The 14,828-nt window shown below is 40.9% G+C and overlaps 1 protein-coding gene across 1 annotated transcript; it reads right to left on the bottom strand.

Moving 5' to 3' along the window:
* Nucleotides 1–463: 463 nt before the first annotated feature.
* Nucleotides 464–5,301, bottom strand: NR0B1 (nuclear receptor subfamily 0 group B member 1). The gene is made up of 2 exons (XM_054566420.1): nt 4,320–5,301; nt 464–708 (listed from the first exon to the last, which is right to left on the bottom strand). Exons 1-2 carry the CDS (start codon nt 5,299–5,301, stop codon nt 464–466), a joined length of 1,227 nt encoding a protein of 408 aa, XP_054422395.1.
* Between the last annotated feature and the right edge of the window lie 9,527 nt (nt 5,302–14,828).

Raw genomic sequence — 14,828 nt, 5'->3', positions numbered from 1 at the left:
AAATGCCATAATGTCATCTGCAGAGATAATCTAATTTTAGTTTATGTTAACTAGGTTTTAAAATATTTTTTGAAGTCTTAAACCATGATGAAACCTTTTGCAATCAAGTTAGTGGTTAACACTTTAACATTTATTAAAACACTATTAAAAATTTGATTTTAGCAGATTCCATGGAGAGTCACTAAACTCATGAAAACAGCTTATTAGTATAGTACCCTGTTCATTCCTTAAAGGTGTACAGAGCTATGTTACCTGTTGCAAATGTTTTCCTTCACAGTGAAGCAGTATGAAACAGGGGATTTTCTAATTGTCTGTAACTAAAGCTTTTCTTTAACTGGATACAAAAATACTATGCATGTAAAAATACTAAGAAAGTTTAGTTTACGCTATTTTACACTCTTCTACACACAGCTCCTTATCTTTTCTTCATGGCGAACTGCACTTGTGTGGCCCACAGATGCCTTTATAAATTTGTGCAGAGCATCTCCAGCATCATATCATCCATGCTGACCATGCCGATGATGGGCCTGAAGAACAGTTCAGCAATGGCATTGGCACTGATGAATCTAAGCTCAAAAAGGACACTATTCAGTTCAGCAACTCTGGCATGGAACCCCCTGTGCGTCATCCTGGTGTGTTCGCCGAGGATCTGCTGAGTTCCCCATTGAAGTCCCTGAACGTACTTCACACACTGCAGGCCTGGCAGGTCTGGAAGAGAAAACCAGAGAAAAATCTCTTTGTTATTAACAGTTTATTTACAGAATCCTTTGCTAGCTTTTTTATTTATTTTAAAAAATTGTTTTCTTTTATTGATTCTAGAGAGAGGGGAAGGGAGGAAGAAAGAGAGGGAGAGAAACATCAATCAGTTAACTCTTGTACACGCCCCAGCCAGGACAGAACCTGCAACCCAGGCATGTGCCCTGACTGGGAATTGAACCTACGACCTTTAGGTTTGCAGGATGACACCCAACCAACTGAGCCACACCAGCCAGAGCCTTTGCTAGATTTTTAAATATATCCATTTATTCCTCTTCCCAAATTAAACAAGAGCTCAAGCTTCCTGTTGAAAAGGACTTTCTAGAGCAAGGATAAATGACAAACCAGTTCTAAGTTTTCAGAAGCAATGCTCTCAAGAAAGAAACATTACATAATTATTCTTACTTATCATCCACTACATTTGTATCCTCACACTTAAAAACTACTGGCCCTGAGCCAACAAATACACATGTAATTCAATGCCACAGCAGAATATAGTTCAATAAATCATTGCTCCAGTTCACTATCTGTGCAACTATAAAGAAAGTAAAATTATTTCAAGAAGTGAGCACTTTACTGTTTACCTGTGGGAAAGAGGCCATTGTATTTGTCAGTTGACAAATATTTTACCATCCTCCTGTGAGTTTTCCACCATTATAATAATTATCCAACCAATGGTGGTAAATTTCACAGGCACAAACTGTGGCTCACAGTCTTGCCAGTCTTGTCTTAATTATTTGCCTGCAGCCTGATTTTAGTCTTGAGTCCTGTAATAATTTAAGGGATAACACCAGCCACTTAGCTCATTGTACCATGATTTCTGTATTGGGGAAGGTGTGAAAAAAAAAAAAGAGTGGTTCTAATGAGTGCTGGAAAAGGTTCTTTTAAAAAAAAATTAAAGTAAGAGGCCTTTGAAAGCATTGCTTTACAGCCACTAAAAGGTTAAAAAGTCAACATGAAAACATCATGGATTGCAACATGGTTCAAAAGTAACTTTTCAAATTGAGAACACATGACCTTCTTGCTGTCTGGTGTGAAACCCAAGAAAAACTGAATGAAATACAATGCAGGAAAGATGAAGTGCCTGTAAATGTAAGAAGGTGGTAAGAGGAGGCTGCTTTTTAAAGTCCTTTGATCCTCCATGATATTACTGTAAAGCCCTTCAACTTACATTTAATTAATCACTGATTTATCATTCTGTTTAAGTGATGTCAATGATGATTGCAATAATTTTCCTTCTCTTTTTCTATAAAATACAACTGAGAAATATTTTGAAAGCACCAAGCTAATCCTCACAGAGTAACAGAACCAGTCAGTGTTCTTTAAAAAAAATAATAATGGGAATAAATGAATCATTCCTTTATAGAGAAGTACCAAATTTGATCAATGAATTGAAACAAAAACAAACAAACAAAAAAAGAAACAAAGGAGCATCTCTAATCTGTATTTCAATTTTGATTACCCCAGTCCACACATTAACATCCCCTACTACCTACAGCTCATTATCCAGGCTTGGGACCCAATTTTATTGAGTTTGAATTTCACTGATAAGGGTAAAAGAGTTTCTGCATGAAACTCCACAGAAACAAAAAGCTCCTCCAGGTCAGATTCATGGCTCATTAAAACTTTATCTTGTGAACTCTACATTACTTTTGTCTCCTTTCATACCACACACCCCCTTTTCCACCTCACTCCCCTCTAAAGTGGCTTTTTCCCCCCAAAGAAGGCTTGCCTTCAAAAAAAATTCAGGGAAGAAAGAAAGGTGGATAGATGGACTCCACAGTAAAAAAAAAAAAAAAAAAAAAAAAGTTGGAACATAAAGATCAGGGGATACAAAAGAATAAACAGCAAAGAAAGGACACACACTTAACAGGCTTCACTTTTCCTGCCAATACAGGTGCATTTGTGTTTTAAACATACTCAGCTTATGGGGAGGATTCTGAAAAGCAGAACAAGAATAAGGGAGTGTGTGTGTGTGTGTGTGTGTGTGTGTGTGTATGTGTGAGAGAGAGAGGGAGAGAGAGAAAGAGAGAGAGAGAGGTAGGGAGAGAGAGAAAGAAGTGCACAAAACAGGGTGGAGGAAAAGAGGGAAACAAGTGAAATGTAAACTTCTGGAAATTAGTCTCTGTCTTATCTTTGTATTCCAACAGGACAAGTCACATGGTAGATGTTTAATAACACAGGCTGAAGGAGTGAGTATACTATTTCCCAATGATCTTAAGAACCACCTGGGACACTTACTATGAATGTAGGTTTGTAGGCCCTGGACCAGAGCCACATAATCAGAATATGTAGGGGCGGTGCCTAAGGAGGCTTTAAACAAGCCCCGCCCCATTCCACCCAGCCCAAGTGTTCCTAATGCACAGGCAAGTTTGGAAGACAATGACATAATCAAAATGTTACCTACAATGATCGCTGGGATGAGCTGAGGTCTCTAGGTCCTGAAATGTACTTGAGTTGTAAATGAATCATTTTCCCACTAAACACTGCTTTATACCCATTCAAAAATGCTAGGCAGGAGGTAAGGACATAACCTGAGACTCTTGGTGTCAGGAAAAAAAATGTTATGAAAATTATCCCAATGCAAGCTGCCTGGAAACTTCCTGCCCACTGTGGCCCTTCCGGGAGGATTCTAGTTGAAGATAACATTAGGAGTAGGGCATACTTGAGACTAGGTTCTAGGCTGTCCAGGTAGATGTCCTCCCATGACCTGGCTGCACTGAGTGGAGGAGAGGGTCCAGCACCCAACAAATATTGGGCCCAGGACAGAGGAGGCCCATGCTCCACAACTCACTGGCCATTTACTTTGCAGTAAGGTCCCTTGGGACTAGACTACCTAATCTGCAAATGGGACAGAGGCCATGGGGACTTGATTAGGAGGTCTCTAAAGTCTTTTCAAGCTCTAAAATACAGTGCTTCTGCTCACAGTCCCAGGTGTGTCATTTTTCTGCCCCTCTGCTAGCCTGATACTCACAGGCACTTGGAAGATGGGATACTGCAGCTGCTTAGGACCATAAAAATGACTGTTCAGAGAAAGACCAATGAAACACTAAGTCCAGTGTCCCGCCTGACAGTGTCCAAAGGGGATGGTCTCTCTATGGGTACTTCATAAATGTTTCCTTTCTTGCCAGCCTTAATAGAGTTCCTCCAACTGAAGGGGGCTAGTAAATTTCAGAACGGGGTTTCAGAAAGAAAAGGTGCAGACTTTGCAGTAAACACAAACTTTTTGAAAGCTATGCTACTGGATTTAAAAGACTAGAGGAAGAATAATACCCATGTCCCCTGAAGGCACAGACTTTTGTAGAGTGACATAAAGTTGCAGAAAGGAAAGTAGAAACCTCAACAAAGTATCCCCCTCCTCTAGGCTGAGTTTCTGGTAGCAGCCCACCCACAAGAAGTGGTTTCTGGAGCTCCCACAACTGTGCTGAGTTAGTCGCCATTCTTCACTTTTGCCCAGACACCCCCCTGACCACTGAAAGCTCTTCAGTGCCTGAGCCCTGGTAGGCACTGCCCAATCCCCTACTGAGCAGAGAAAACCCAGAGCCCGAGGCCGACGCCCTTACCTGGGGTAAAGAGCACGATCCCCTTCAGGTAGGCGTACTCCTTGGAACTGATGCCCAGGCTCCAGCACTTTGCAAGGAAGCTCTTAATAGCTTGGACCTCGGTGGCTGATGGCAAACGCCCGGCCTCTGTCAGCTGCACCAAGTGTTGCTGCATCCTACGGAGAGACTGCGGCTCGTCGCCCGCGGTCTCCCGCCGCCTGGCGGTGAGGATACTCTGCAGCCGACGGGGCTCCGAGGTCTCCATGGTCTCGAAGTTCACGCGATCCTGGGCCAACTCCAGCATGAGTAGCGGCGCCCAGCCGCTGCGCACCAGCACCAGCTGCTGGTCCAGGGGCAGAACCTGGAAACAGGGTAAGTACTTGACGAAGCGCATCGTCTTCAAGAGGCTCGCGGAGGCTGCCTCGCAGACCACCTGTGGACTCTTGAGGGTCACCCGCCGCTGTGCGCCACACGAGGGGTTCCACCAGGGGGCCCCCAGCAGCACTCCCGGCTGAGCCGCGTGCGTTTGTTTTGAGCTCGTGGGCATGTTGTAGAGGATGCTGCCCTGCCGTGGGTGGTTTTTACCGCAAAAGCAGCAGCGGTACATGAGCGCCGTGGCCTGCCCGTCCGGCAGCCCCTCTCTGCCCGCGGGGGTATCCGAGCCGCAGGAGCAGCCCCAGCACACGCCCGCCAGCCGTGCCTTGGACCCCTCGGGAGCTTCTTGCGTTTGTTTTGCGCTCGTGAGCATATGGTAGAGGATGCTGCCTTGACGTGGGTGGTCTTCACCGCACAAGCAGCAGCGGTACAGGACTGCCAGTGGCCGCCTGTTCTGCTGCCCTTCTCTGCCCGCCGGGGGCTCCGCGCCACAAGAGCAGCCCAGGCACGGGCCCCTCAACCGCGCCTCCGGCTCCTCCTTTACTTCTGAAGCTTCGTGCATTTGCTTAGCGCTCATGAGCATGTTGTAGAGGATGCTGCTCGGCCACTGATGATCCTCACCCGCCATGGCCGCGGTGCCCGCAGCCTGTCCAGTGGCCGGCTCCTGGGATCTATTTATACTGAGCGCGCACGCACGCGCGTCGGCCGTCTCCGCCCGGGCAAGGGCGTGGAGGGGGGCGCGGCACTGCACTTCCGAGCTTTGGGTCGTGACTTTGACCGTTCAAACAGGGCAGATGCTCCTTAAAGACTGGAAATGGAAGAGAAACGGAGGCATGAGAGCTTCTGGGCACTTCCCTTTTTCCTCTCATTACACCCTTCCCTGCTTCTGGAAGACCAGAGCAGAGCGCAAGGAACAGATATTTGGGGCACTGTTCCAACTCTTTCCATTGATTCCTGGCATCTAATTTGCTCCCTTTATTGGAAGGGTAGGGGTGCCTGAAAGGGGGAAAAAATCCTGTCATCTCTGCAAACTTTCATTGAATGATCAAACTTTATATGACTTGTATTTTGTATATGGATAAGGAAGCCTCATTTTCAGGGACCTTGAAAAATACAGACCATGGGAACTTGGTAGAAATGCCCAACCTCAGGCCCCAACCAGAACTTCTGACTCTGAATCTGCATTTTTAACAAGGTTCCCAGGAGATTTGCACGCTCCTTAAATTTGGGAAAACACTGGTCTAAGGATGCTGTCATAAACATTTTTTTATTAATTCAACTAATATTTATGAGCACCCACTCTGTATTAGATGCTGTGTTAGAGAACTGGGGACAGCGGTCAGGATGTCAAAGTGGCTAATATTTGGGGATATAATAAGGGGCTAAAGATTCAGTGAAAACTTTGAATTCTTTTAGAGGTACTATATTGGGCAGATGTGTAATTCACATTTCTTCTCCCACTCTTTGTGAGTAATGAGAAACACAGGTTTCAGGAAACCTGGATCCTTTGGTCCTCACTTGCCCCCTTCTTTGAGTTCCATACAAGTGCTGAAAGCAGTGGATTTCTCCATGTTACCACCTCCCCCTTGTGTAACTAGCTGTTTGTTTCACCGACCAGTTGAGTAACTTCAAAATCACAACTCTTTAGCCCTCAAATTCCTCATCTTTAAAATGGGATGTTTATTTAGTGATCTCTTGGGTTCAGGACTGAAGACATGGAGCATTAAAAGGGACTGCTGTGTACCTCTGGTATATGATCCTCTTTCTCTCTCTTTTTTTTTTAAGTTTCTCTGAAAACCTGGAATTATGAGCATACGAGGAAAACCTAGGAGACATATATTTTGCATTCAGCCTGGAAATTTATTCTGCCTGTAAGAGGCCCTATAACACAGTGGTTAAATCTCTAAACACTGACACCAGATTGCCTCAATTTTAATCCTGGCCCTGACACTTTGTAGGTCCCTGGCCTTGGGAAATATATTAATTTCCTATTGCTGTTGTAACAAATTACCACAAATTTAGTGACTTAAGTGACAAATTTATTATGTTACAGTTCTGGAGGCCAGAACTCTGAAATCAGTTTCACTGGACTAAAATCAAGGTGACATTTCTTCCAGAAGCTCTAGGGGAGAATCTATTTCCCTGCCTTTTCCAGCTTCTATAAGTTGCCTGCATTTCTTGGCTCCTGGCCACATCACTCAGACTCGACTTCCATCTTCTTTCTGACTCTTTTAAGGATTTTTATAATTACATTAGGTAAACCCAAATAGATAATCTAGAATAATTTCTTCATCTCAAATTTTTTCAATCACATCTGCAAAGTCCCTTTTACCATGTAAGATAACATATTCACAGGTTCCAAGGATTAGGACTTAGACATCATAGGGGAGCATTATTTAGCCTTTCACAGGAAAGCTACTGTACCTCAGTTTCCTTATTTGTCAAACATGGACAATAGTCTATGTAAGGTAATCCTTGTACATGTGTTAATTTATATAGAATGTTTGCTTCGTTACAAAAATGTTGGCTGTCTCAACCATTATGCTCCCCTCCCTTTTTTAATAATGTGAAATAATTTCAGGTTTAGGAGGTGATACAATACATCAGCACCACCATTATTCTACCTCTCCTAAGAAAACCCATCCTCACCCTCCACCCAGAAGCTGTCACATTTTCTTCTGCACGTCCACATTTCTCAGCCCAAGCTCAAAACACTGGATGGGTTGGTTACCTGATCCACAATAGTAATGGATATTGGAAATGTTATCTTATTGCCCATTTCATCATTTGCCATTTCTAACATTTGAGCTACAATTTTGGGTATGGTTATTGTTGTTTCTACAGCCTTCCTGCTTTGTGAAGCCACCAGCCAGCTGAAAACCCAGCCTACATCAGTTCTACATTAAGCTGCCAATGCTAGTTATTTTTAACTGTTACCCCATTTTATTTTCTTCTTAACCCTTATCAGAATCTGATAAGATTGATTTATTTAGTTATTTGATACTTGTTGATTGTCATCTCCCCACTGGTATAAAAGTCCCTTGAGGCAAGGAATAAGTCACTCTGTACCCCAACAACTAAAGCAATGTCTGGCATGCAGTACTCAAAAATATATTTGTTGGCTGCCCATATCTTTACAGGGAGAGGAAAAGGCTACAGTTTGTATTCTAGACACAGAGAACAAGCATTCCCACACAACTATTGCTGCAGTGAGTCTAAAGGGAGGAGAAGCTAGCAGGCCCCATTGGACTCAGAACTTCCTGGAAGCACTTTTTTTTTTTTTTTTTTTTTTTGATGTTCAGAGTGCCTCAGGCACTGTAGTAAAGTAACAAGAGGACTGAGTTAACAGTAAAAAGACATGACTTTGAATTTGGCCTCTTTCACTCTAATGATATAACATTGAATAACTCATGTAACTTCAGCTTTCACACTTGTGACATGGGGAAAAATACTATACACCAATATTGATCTGTACACCCTCAGCCTTTCAATGGTTGTTTTTCTCTCAATATATTCCTTTACGTAAACATTTGCTGACCTCTTAATTACATTGAAAATATAAAGCAACTTAAGTTTACACTCATTCACTTTCTAAAGATTTAACATCAAGCATTTAACATTATATTAGACTTTTCAGCTATGAAGTCAGAAAAAGATGCTATAAACTATTTAAATATATGCACCCTAAACCTGTATAATTCAAGGGTTTTTCTAAATCTCTTATAACTCTATTTTTAAAAGTCCTAGTAACTTAAACTCATTTTTTGTAACTTTAATCATTCATACCTTGCACTTATTAGATGCCTTTGACTTTGATTTTCAGACATTGTCTCAAATTGAAAGTTCAATATAGTGCTGAGAACCATGCACTTGTAATATATTGGTTATAATTCTGTTCCTTCCCAGGAGAAGAGTCTTCTGATTATTTTTTACTTGTGGTTTGTTTGTTTGTTTGTTTGTTTGAAGTTGTGATCCTCTATTTGCAACTCTGAAGGACTTTCTAGGTTCTTTGGATTGACTGTTTCTAAGAAGAGATTGCCTGCTTGTCCTTCACAAGTATTCATCTTTGGAAATGTCAAGAGAAAACTGACTTCATCTTTACACTTTCCATTTTTTCCCTGAATGAATAACTCCTGAGAAACAAAATCGTCTAAACACATCAGTAATGCCAACTTACTGGTTGCTACAGTGAAGACATAACCTTCTAAGGCAGACACAGGCTTCTTCATTTGATTTGTTCCCTGTCCTTAGACCACTGTGACAGCTAGACAAAAAGACACTCATCAGCTGCACCTGTCATGTGCCGAGTTTGTCCACAACTGCAATTTGGATATTTACACTGAGTCATTGTTCGATGACCTTGGTCAGTTGGACACCTGCTCTTCAGGATCCATTATCTGTCCCAACTCAGGGTGGGAGTACAGCTGCTCTGCCTCCCTGCATGTAACCTTCAATGTCAAAGCAATGCAGTTTTCACTAAAGGATATAGGCATGAAGTACAGGTGGGGATAAAGCCGAGTAAAATTATAAAACTGACCTTTGCACAGCAAGCCGCTCTTGACCTGGGAAGGCTCAATGATCTGAAACCTGATATGAATTTTCAATCCAGGCTGCGAAGAACTGGAATGCCTCAGAATTCAGCTCCTTCAGTAAACAGGTGACAGGGAGTAACAGCAGGGTTTTCCTGATTTTCAAGGTAAATATTGGGTAAACACTATTGTAGAAGAATAGTGGCTGATAAAATCCAAGAGATAGCCTTCCTCCTTTTCCTTTCCAAAACCCAGATGTCTAAAGCTGTTTTTTTGTGTGTGGAAGAATTAATAGGCTTTAGTTGCTGACTCATGAAACCCCTGAAGACAATCTAGTCATCATTATTTATTTCCCTTTGAATGAGCTACAAAGAAGGCCTTAGGGGTCACATAGTTGCTGAGCTGGAATAATGACACACATAGCCACAGTAATTTGCAAATTTTCTAAAATCAACTTTCTAAATCACTCAAACGACCACTCCATTCAAGGAAAAATGTCTACCAAACCAATCTGTTTTACTGCATCTACCAATTTTGAATCCATCTCAATACCAAATGTTGATCAAATTGTCTAATTAATACATGTAATTGACCGGTTAAAAAATGATTGCTCCATTGGTTGCCAAGGTACTAAAACTGATTTGACTGGTTACTTTGAAAATCACTGCTCTCTTGGTCCATATAACTATGTCCCCTAATGGTGATGGTAATGTTACAGACTCCTGCTGTACTGAAGTCTGGAGTTGTTGTAATATCTCCCTCCCAGGAACTTGCTTTCTTTTCCTCTCCAACTTTTCTCACAACTTATTTCCCACAATCATTATACTTACAGTGCCTTGTATATTGCTTGGAATATTAAAAACACTCAAAAACAACTCTTAATAAAATAGTGAGTGAAAGGTTTCTTCCACTTTACTAGGTTGCCCAACCTTTTTTCCTTTCCCATGGTTTGTGTGTATTTTAACAATCTTGCCAGCCCTGGTGGAAAGACCCTAAGTCCCTTCTGCTAGTTTGATAATCTCAAAATTGAGAGTAAATATTTTATCCGTGTGTACTTCACAAAGTTGTCAAATGTATGTAATGATTAACCATGCCTCACAATTGTGAGTTATTACAGGTAGATTGCAATTTCTTTAAGTTGGAAGTTATCAGACTTTGTGATGTGATATATTGCCCAACTAAATAAAATTTGTGCACTTGAAATTCTGTATGTATGTGTGTGTGTACATACATATATATAATGCATTTGAAATAAGGGATCCTACAGTTGATAATAAGTCACTCAAGTTTGGAGTTAAATTTGCTTTACATTAGTAGTGCCTTAAACCTAATTGCTCTCTCTGAGCTCACAATAACAAACATATGAAGAGAAAAAAAAATATGTGAATGGATGTACATAAATTGCTTTACAACAGAGCCAAATGTTGGCAATGCCGAAAATCAAAATATTTATTTCCAAACTGATGTTTTTGCCATGATGGGTGTAGCTGGATTATTAAGGAACAGCTGCCTTAGCTTGAGTTCTCAGAAGCAGGGCACTATACAAGGATTGCGTGCACGTGCCAGGGAGATGACCTCAGGAAGCAGTGGTGAGAATGAAGGAAAAGTGAAACTGGGAGGGAAGGAAGGAAGGAAGGCCAATATCAAGGTGCATTGTTGAGGTCACTACTGTGAGCAACAGAGGTGACCCCTCCAGGACCTCTCAGAATTGCCCACTCAAAGGAGGTGGCAGCAGAATTCATCCACTAGTTCCCATCTCCCAAGGGTGAGTATTTCCACCAATATTCATGCTGTTGCAAAGCACAATTTGTATTTAAAAAGCCATTGCCTTCGTGGAACTGTGTGCCTACCTGTTTGGAATCAAGGATATGGGCAAGAAGGTACCAGGCAGGGAATCTGAGAGGGACGGATTATCCTTGACTGGCTGCCCTGAGGTCAATCCAGTTGATAAGGGAATTGATTGAGGTGGGACCATAATGGCTCAGCACCCTTCTGTTGAGCTCATCTTTAAAAACCTTGTTACCATAATGTCCAGGCCGTTTAATTCTTTAGATAAGTAAGGCTTGAGTGAGGGAGGCCTGCAAGAACATCCACCCAGCATTGGATAATAATTTGTCCTGACCCAGTCTTTATTCAACAGTGTTACCAGCCACTGTTACAGAGTGAAAAAACAAAAACAAAAACTCCACTATGTTTATCAATAAAACAACCACATTTCACCAGATATCCACAACTTTTTTGCAAAAGTAGGAGTTGTAGCATTGCATGTATCTTTTGGGTATTTCTAAAGACTGACGTTATTCACAAGTTTTTAATATTTTATCAATCTACTAAAGAAGTTTTAGCAAAACCAGAACCTTTACACAGTCCTCATCTTCAGACCTGAGGTATGGCAGGATCCAGGCACTCTAACTATATTGCTAGAACCTGTTTCCTGAAGCCTTCAGACTTCTCATTCTGGTGTGAGTTATCCTTGATTCATATCCTGCAAGCAACCCAGTAACCAATTTTATCAGCTCTACCTTCAAAATGTATCTCAGATCCAACACTTTCCCATCACTATCATCATTGTACCCTGGCTGAAGTCACCATCTTCTCTGACCTCAACTCCTGCAATAACCTTCTCACTGGTTTCTTACTTCCACTGGGTCTCTGTCTACAGCTAGTTCTCCAAATAAAGAGTGATGCTTAAAGATGTGAGCTTGTACAGCTTTTCATCACACTTAGAAAAACATAGTAGTCTAGGCCCTCGCTTTTAGAATCCTACGGGATCTGGCCCTGGCTCTCTCTCTGACCTCTATCCTTCATTCACTCTGCTCCAGCTACATGGCCTCCTTGATAATCCTCAAACCCAAAACCTCCCTCATCCAGATCATTGCACCACCTGCTGCAGATAATCACACGGTTCATTCTTTGAACTTCCATTTGGCTTTGCTCAAATGTCATGTCCTCAGAAAGGCCCTCCCTGTCTCACTTCCCTGCCTATAACAATATCTCTGCCCCTCTTTAGCCTTCTTGCCTGCTTATCATTATACCTCTATGTGTATATTTATCGGATGATTTGTTTCTTGTTCGCCTCTCCATTGAGAATAGGCATTCTATGAGAGTGCAGGCTGAGACATTCCTGCTATGTGCCTGGCACCAGAAGCAGTGCCTGGAACATGGTAAGTGATGAGCAATATGGAGTGGTTATTCTCCAAAACTCCTGAACCTGACTGCTTGTGTGGGATTTCATTTTCATTCTCCTATTGACTGAGCAAGCTACTCTATGGAAGGTTCCTTAATTAATTTCCTGAACAACTAACTGTCCAGCAACCTACTCCCGCTTTTCATGCCTCCTCTTTACTAGATGGAAAATGCCAACCTTCTCAGTAGCTTTTTCCTGTGTGTTTTCTGGGTCATGATTTCCTCTGCCCTGGTATATCTATCAATGTAACTATATCTCCCTTCCATCTTCCAAAAATCTATACAAATATCTGTTCCCATGGAGTGCTTCCTTCTCAAAGCTGTAATCAATTTATCTTATCTGTACTATTTACTGTGTCATTTCAATAGGATTCTGTGAGGAGAGGTAAATATTTGAGTGCTACCTGATACCTTGAGCCATAAGCTCCTGGTTAACAGGTTAGTAAACATGAAACTGTTAAGACTCTGTGGGGTGTGTGTGTGTGTTTTCTTTAGAATTTGTATAATGGGAGGAAGTATTCCAAGGGACTTAGCCCAAAATGATCTGGAGCCCACAATCTTCAGGATGGAGGAATTTGATTTATAGGCCACTAAAGTGAAACTGTCCAGTGCTAGTTCTGTGACCTCCCTCCAGCTGGAGTCTGATGGATGGAAGTAAAAGGTGTCATTAGGGACCAGACCCTTAAGTAACCTTTCACAGTATTTGAAGTGGGCATTCCACATATGAGAAAGGACACACACAAACAAGAAATTAAATGTTTCATAACAATTCTGCTAAAACTAGGAGTACTGTAAATAAAATATACTTTGTCATTTCTATTGTATCTAGAACTGTATGTATAAGAAAGTTTCTAACAACCTTTCCACATTCATCTCTCAATTTTTACCCCATATTATAGTTGCCTGCACAGATATTAGACCTCCAAAAATACATCATGCTTCTTGCTATTCCTTTAAAAATTAAATTCTTCCAGAAATTGCCAGTTACATTTTTTCAAATTGTATAATTATATCATTATTATAATTTACAATGTTGTTTTAGAATTAGAAAGTAACTGTTAGGTAATTGCCAGCTAGTATATTAAATTAAATATTTGCGGATGAAAATGCTAAGCTGACAAGCTCAGGGGAAGCCTGAGTGATGGCCTTGCAAACTCAGAGTGTTACAGTAACCACATAATATGGTGTGAAGTTAAAAACTTTCTAACTAAAAGTAGGTCATGGTGGGCAGTAATGTCCAAGGCTGGAATCTTCCCTGACAAAAGTCCATCTTTACCTTAATTGAGCCTATTGTCTTTTTGCATCTGTGATAACATACATTTGGAATGTCAAATTTCCTTTTTCTGGATCCCTCAAAGCACAGGCACTGCACCATGGGGAGACCACAAGTCCCCTCATTGTTATGGTTATGTTAATTGTTGATTGTTAACTATCCTATACCACTTGTGTAAAAGAAGTGTGTGGCCATCTTTTTATTTTTTATTCAATCCCAGGGGCTTCCCCCCTTTGCTTTCTCCTGCCCCCGCCCAGCCTCCCTAATCTATCATCAATAGATTTCATGTATTCTAACTCAATTATGCGTTCTCTTTTGATTGTAATGTGTAAAGTAAGGTGCAAAACTGCTGTTTTCTGGAGCAATTTCTCAATCTGTTGAGGTTTTGCTTCCCAGTAATTGTTGTCAGTGTGGCTCAAATAAACTCATAAAAATTTGAAAAAAAATAAAATAAAAATAAATAAAATAAAATTCTTTTTACACCTCTCTACTTTTGAATATGGTATTTGTTTCTAAGATGTCCTTTTTTTTTTTTCAAAAAATCTTTGAACTCTTACATAGATTTCCAAATTCAAATTCAGTGTCATTTCCTGCATGAAGGAAATCCCTTAAATAAGATTTGTCTCTCTTTCTTCAGTGTAATCATAGTACTTTCCACATGTCCTATGAGCTTTCAACATATTACTTATAATTATTTTGATGTATTTTTTCCCTATTATAAAATGAGGTTCTTGAGGATGTAAATAATGTCTCATTCATTTTTGTAGTCAGTATCTTCTTCACACTGGGATCTATATAAGTCAATTTGAGCTAGTCATGCTATATAACAATTAACCCCCCAAAACTTGATGGTCTATAACAAGCAAAGCTGTGTTTCTTGCTTATGTTATCATAGGTAGGTTGTGACTCTGTTTCATGCTATCTTCACTCCAAGGCCCAGGTTCATAGAGCAAATTCCATCTGGAACATGGCTGGTTTTGTGACAAATAGAAAAGAAATAAGGTGATTCATGAGATTATACATCTTCTGGGTAACTACCCCCAAATTAAAACATTTATTCATAAAGATATATGTACACCTATATTCACTGGACAATTATTCACAGTGGGCAAAGCGTGGAAACAATGAAAGTGTCCTTTGATAGATGATTGAATAAAGAAGTTATGG

This window comes from Pteronotus mesoamericanus, unplaced genomic scaffold (genome assembly GCF_021234165.1).
Source record: "Pteronotus mesoamericanus isolate MK-2021 breed Mesoamerican mustached bat unplaced genomic scaffold, CSHL_Meso_final contig_173, whole genome shotgun sequence".
In the NCBI taxonomy this organism is placed as follows: domain Eukaryota; kingdom Metazoa; phylum Chordata; class Mammalia; order Chiroptera; family Mormoopidae; genus Pteronotus; species Pteronotus mesoamericanus.
Note: the sequence above shows the minus strand (reverse complement) of the source record. Positions and strands in the feature narration are given on the sequence as shown.

Excerpts from the sequence above, each read along its gene's own strand:
- NR0B1 (XM_054566420.1), bottom strand. The coding sequence starts at position 5,301 with ATGGCGGGTGAGGATCATCAGTGGCCGAGCAGCATCCTCTACAACATG. Across the intron at positions 709-4,319 it reads GATCGTGCTCTTTACCCCAG|ACCTGCCAGGCCTGCAGTGT; the intron begins GTAAGGGCGTCG and ends TTTCTCTTCCAG.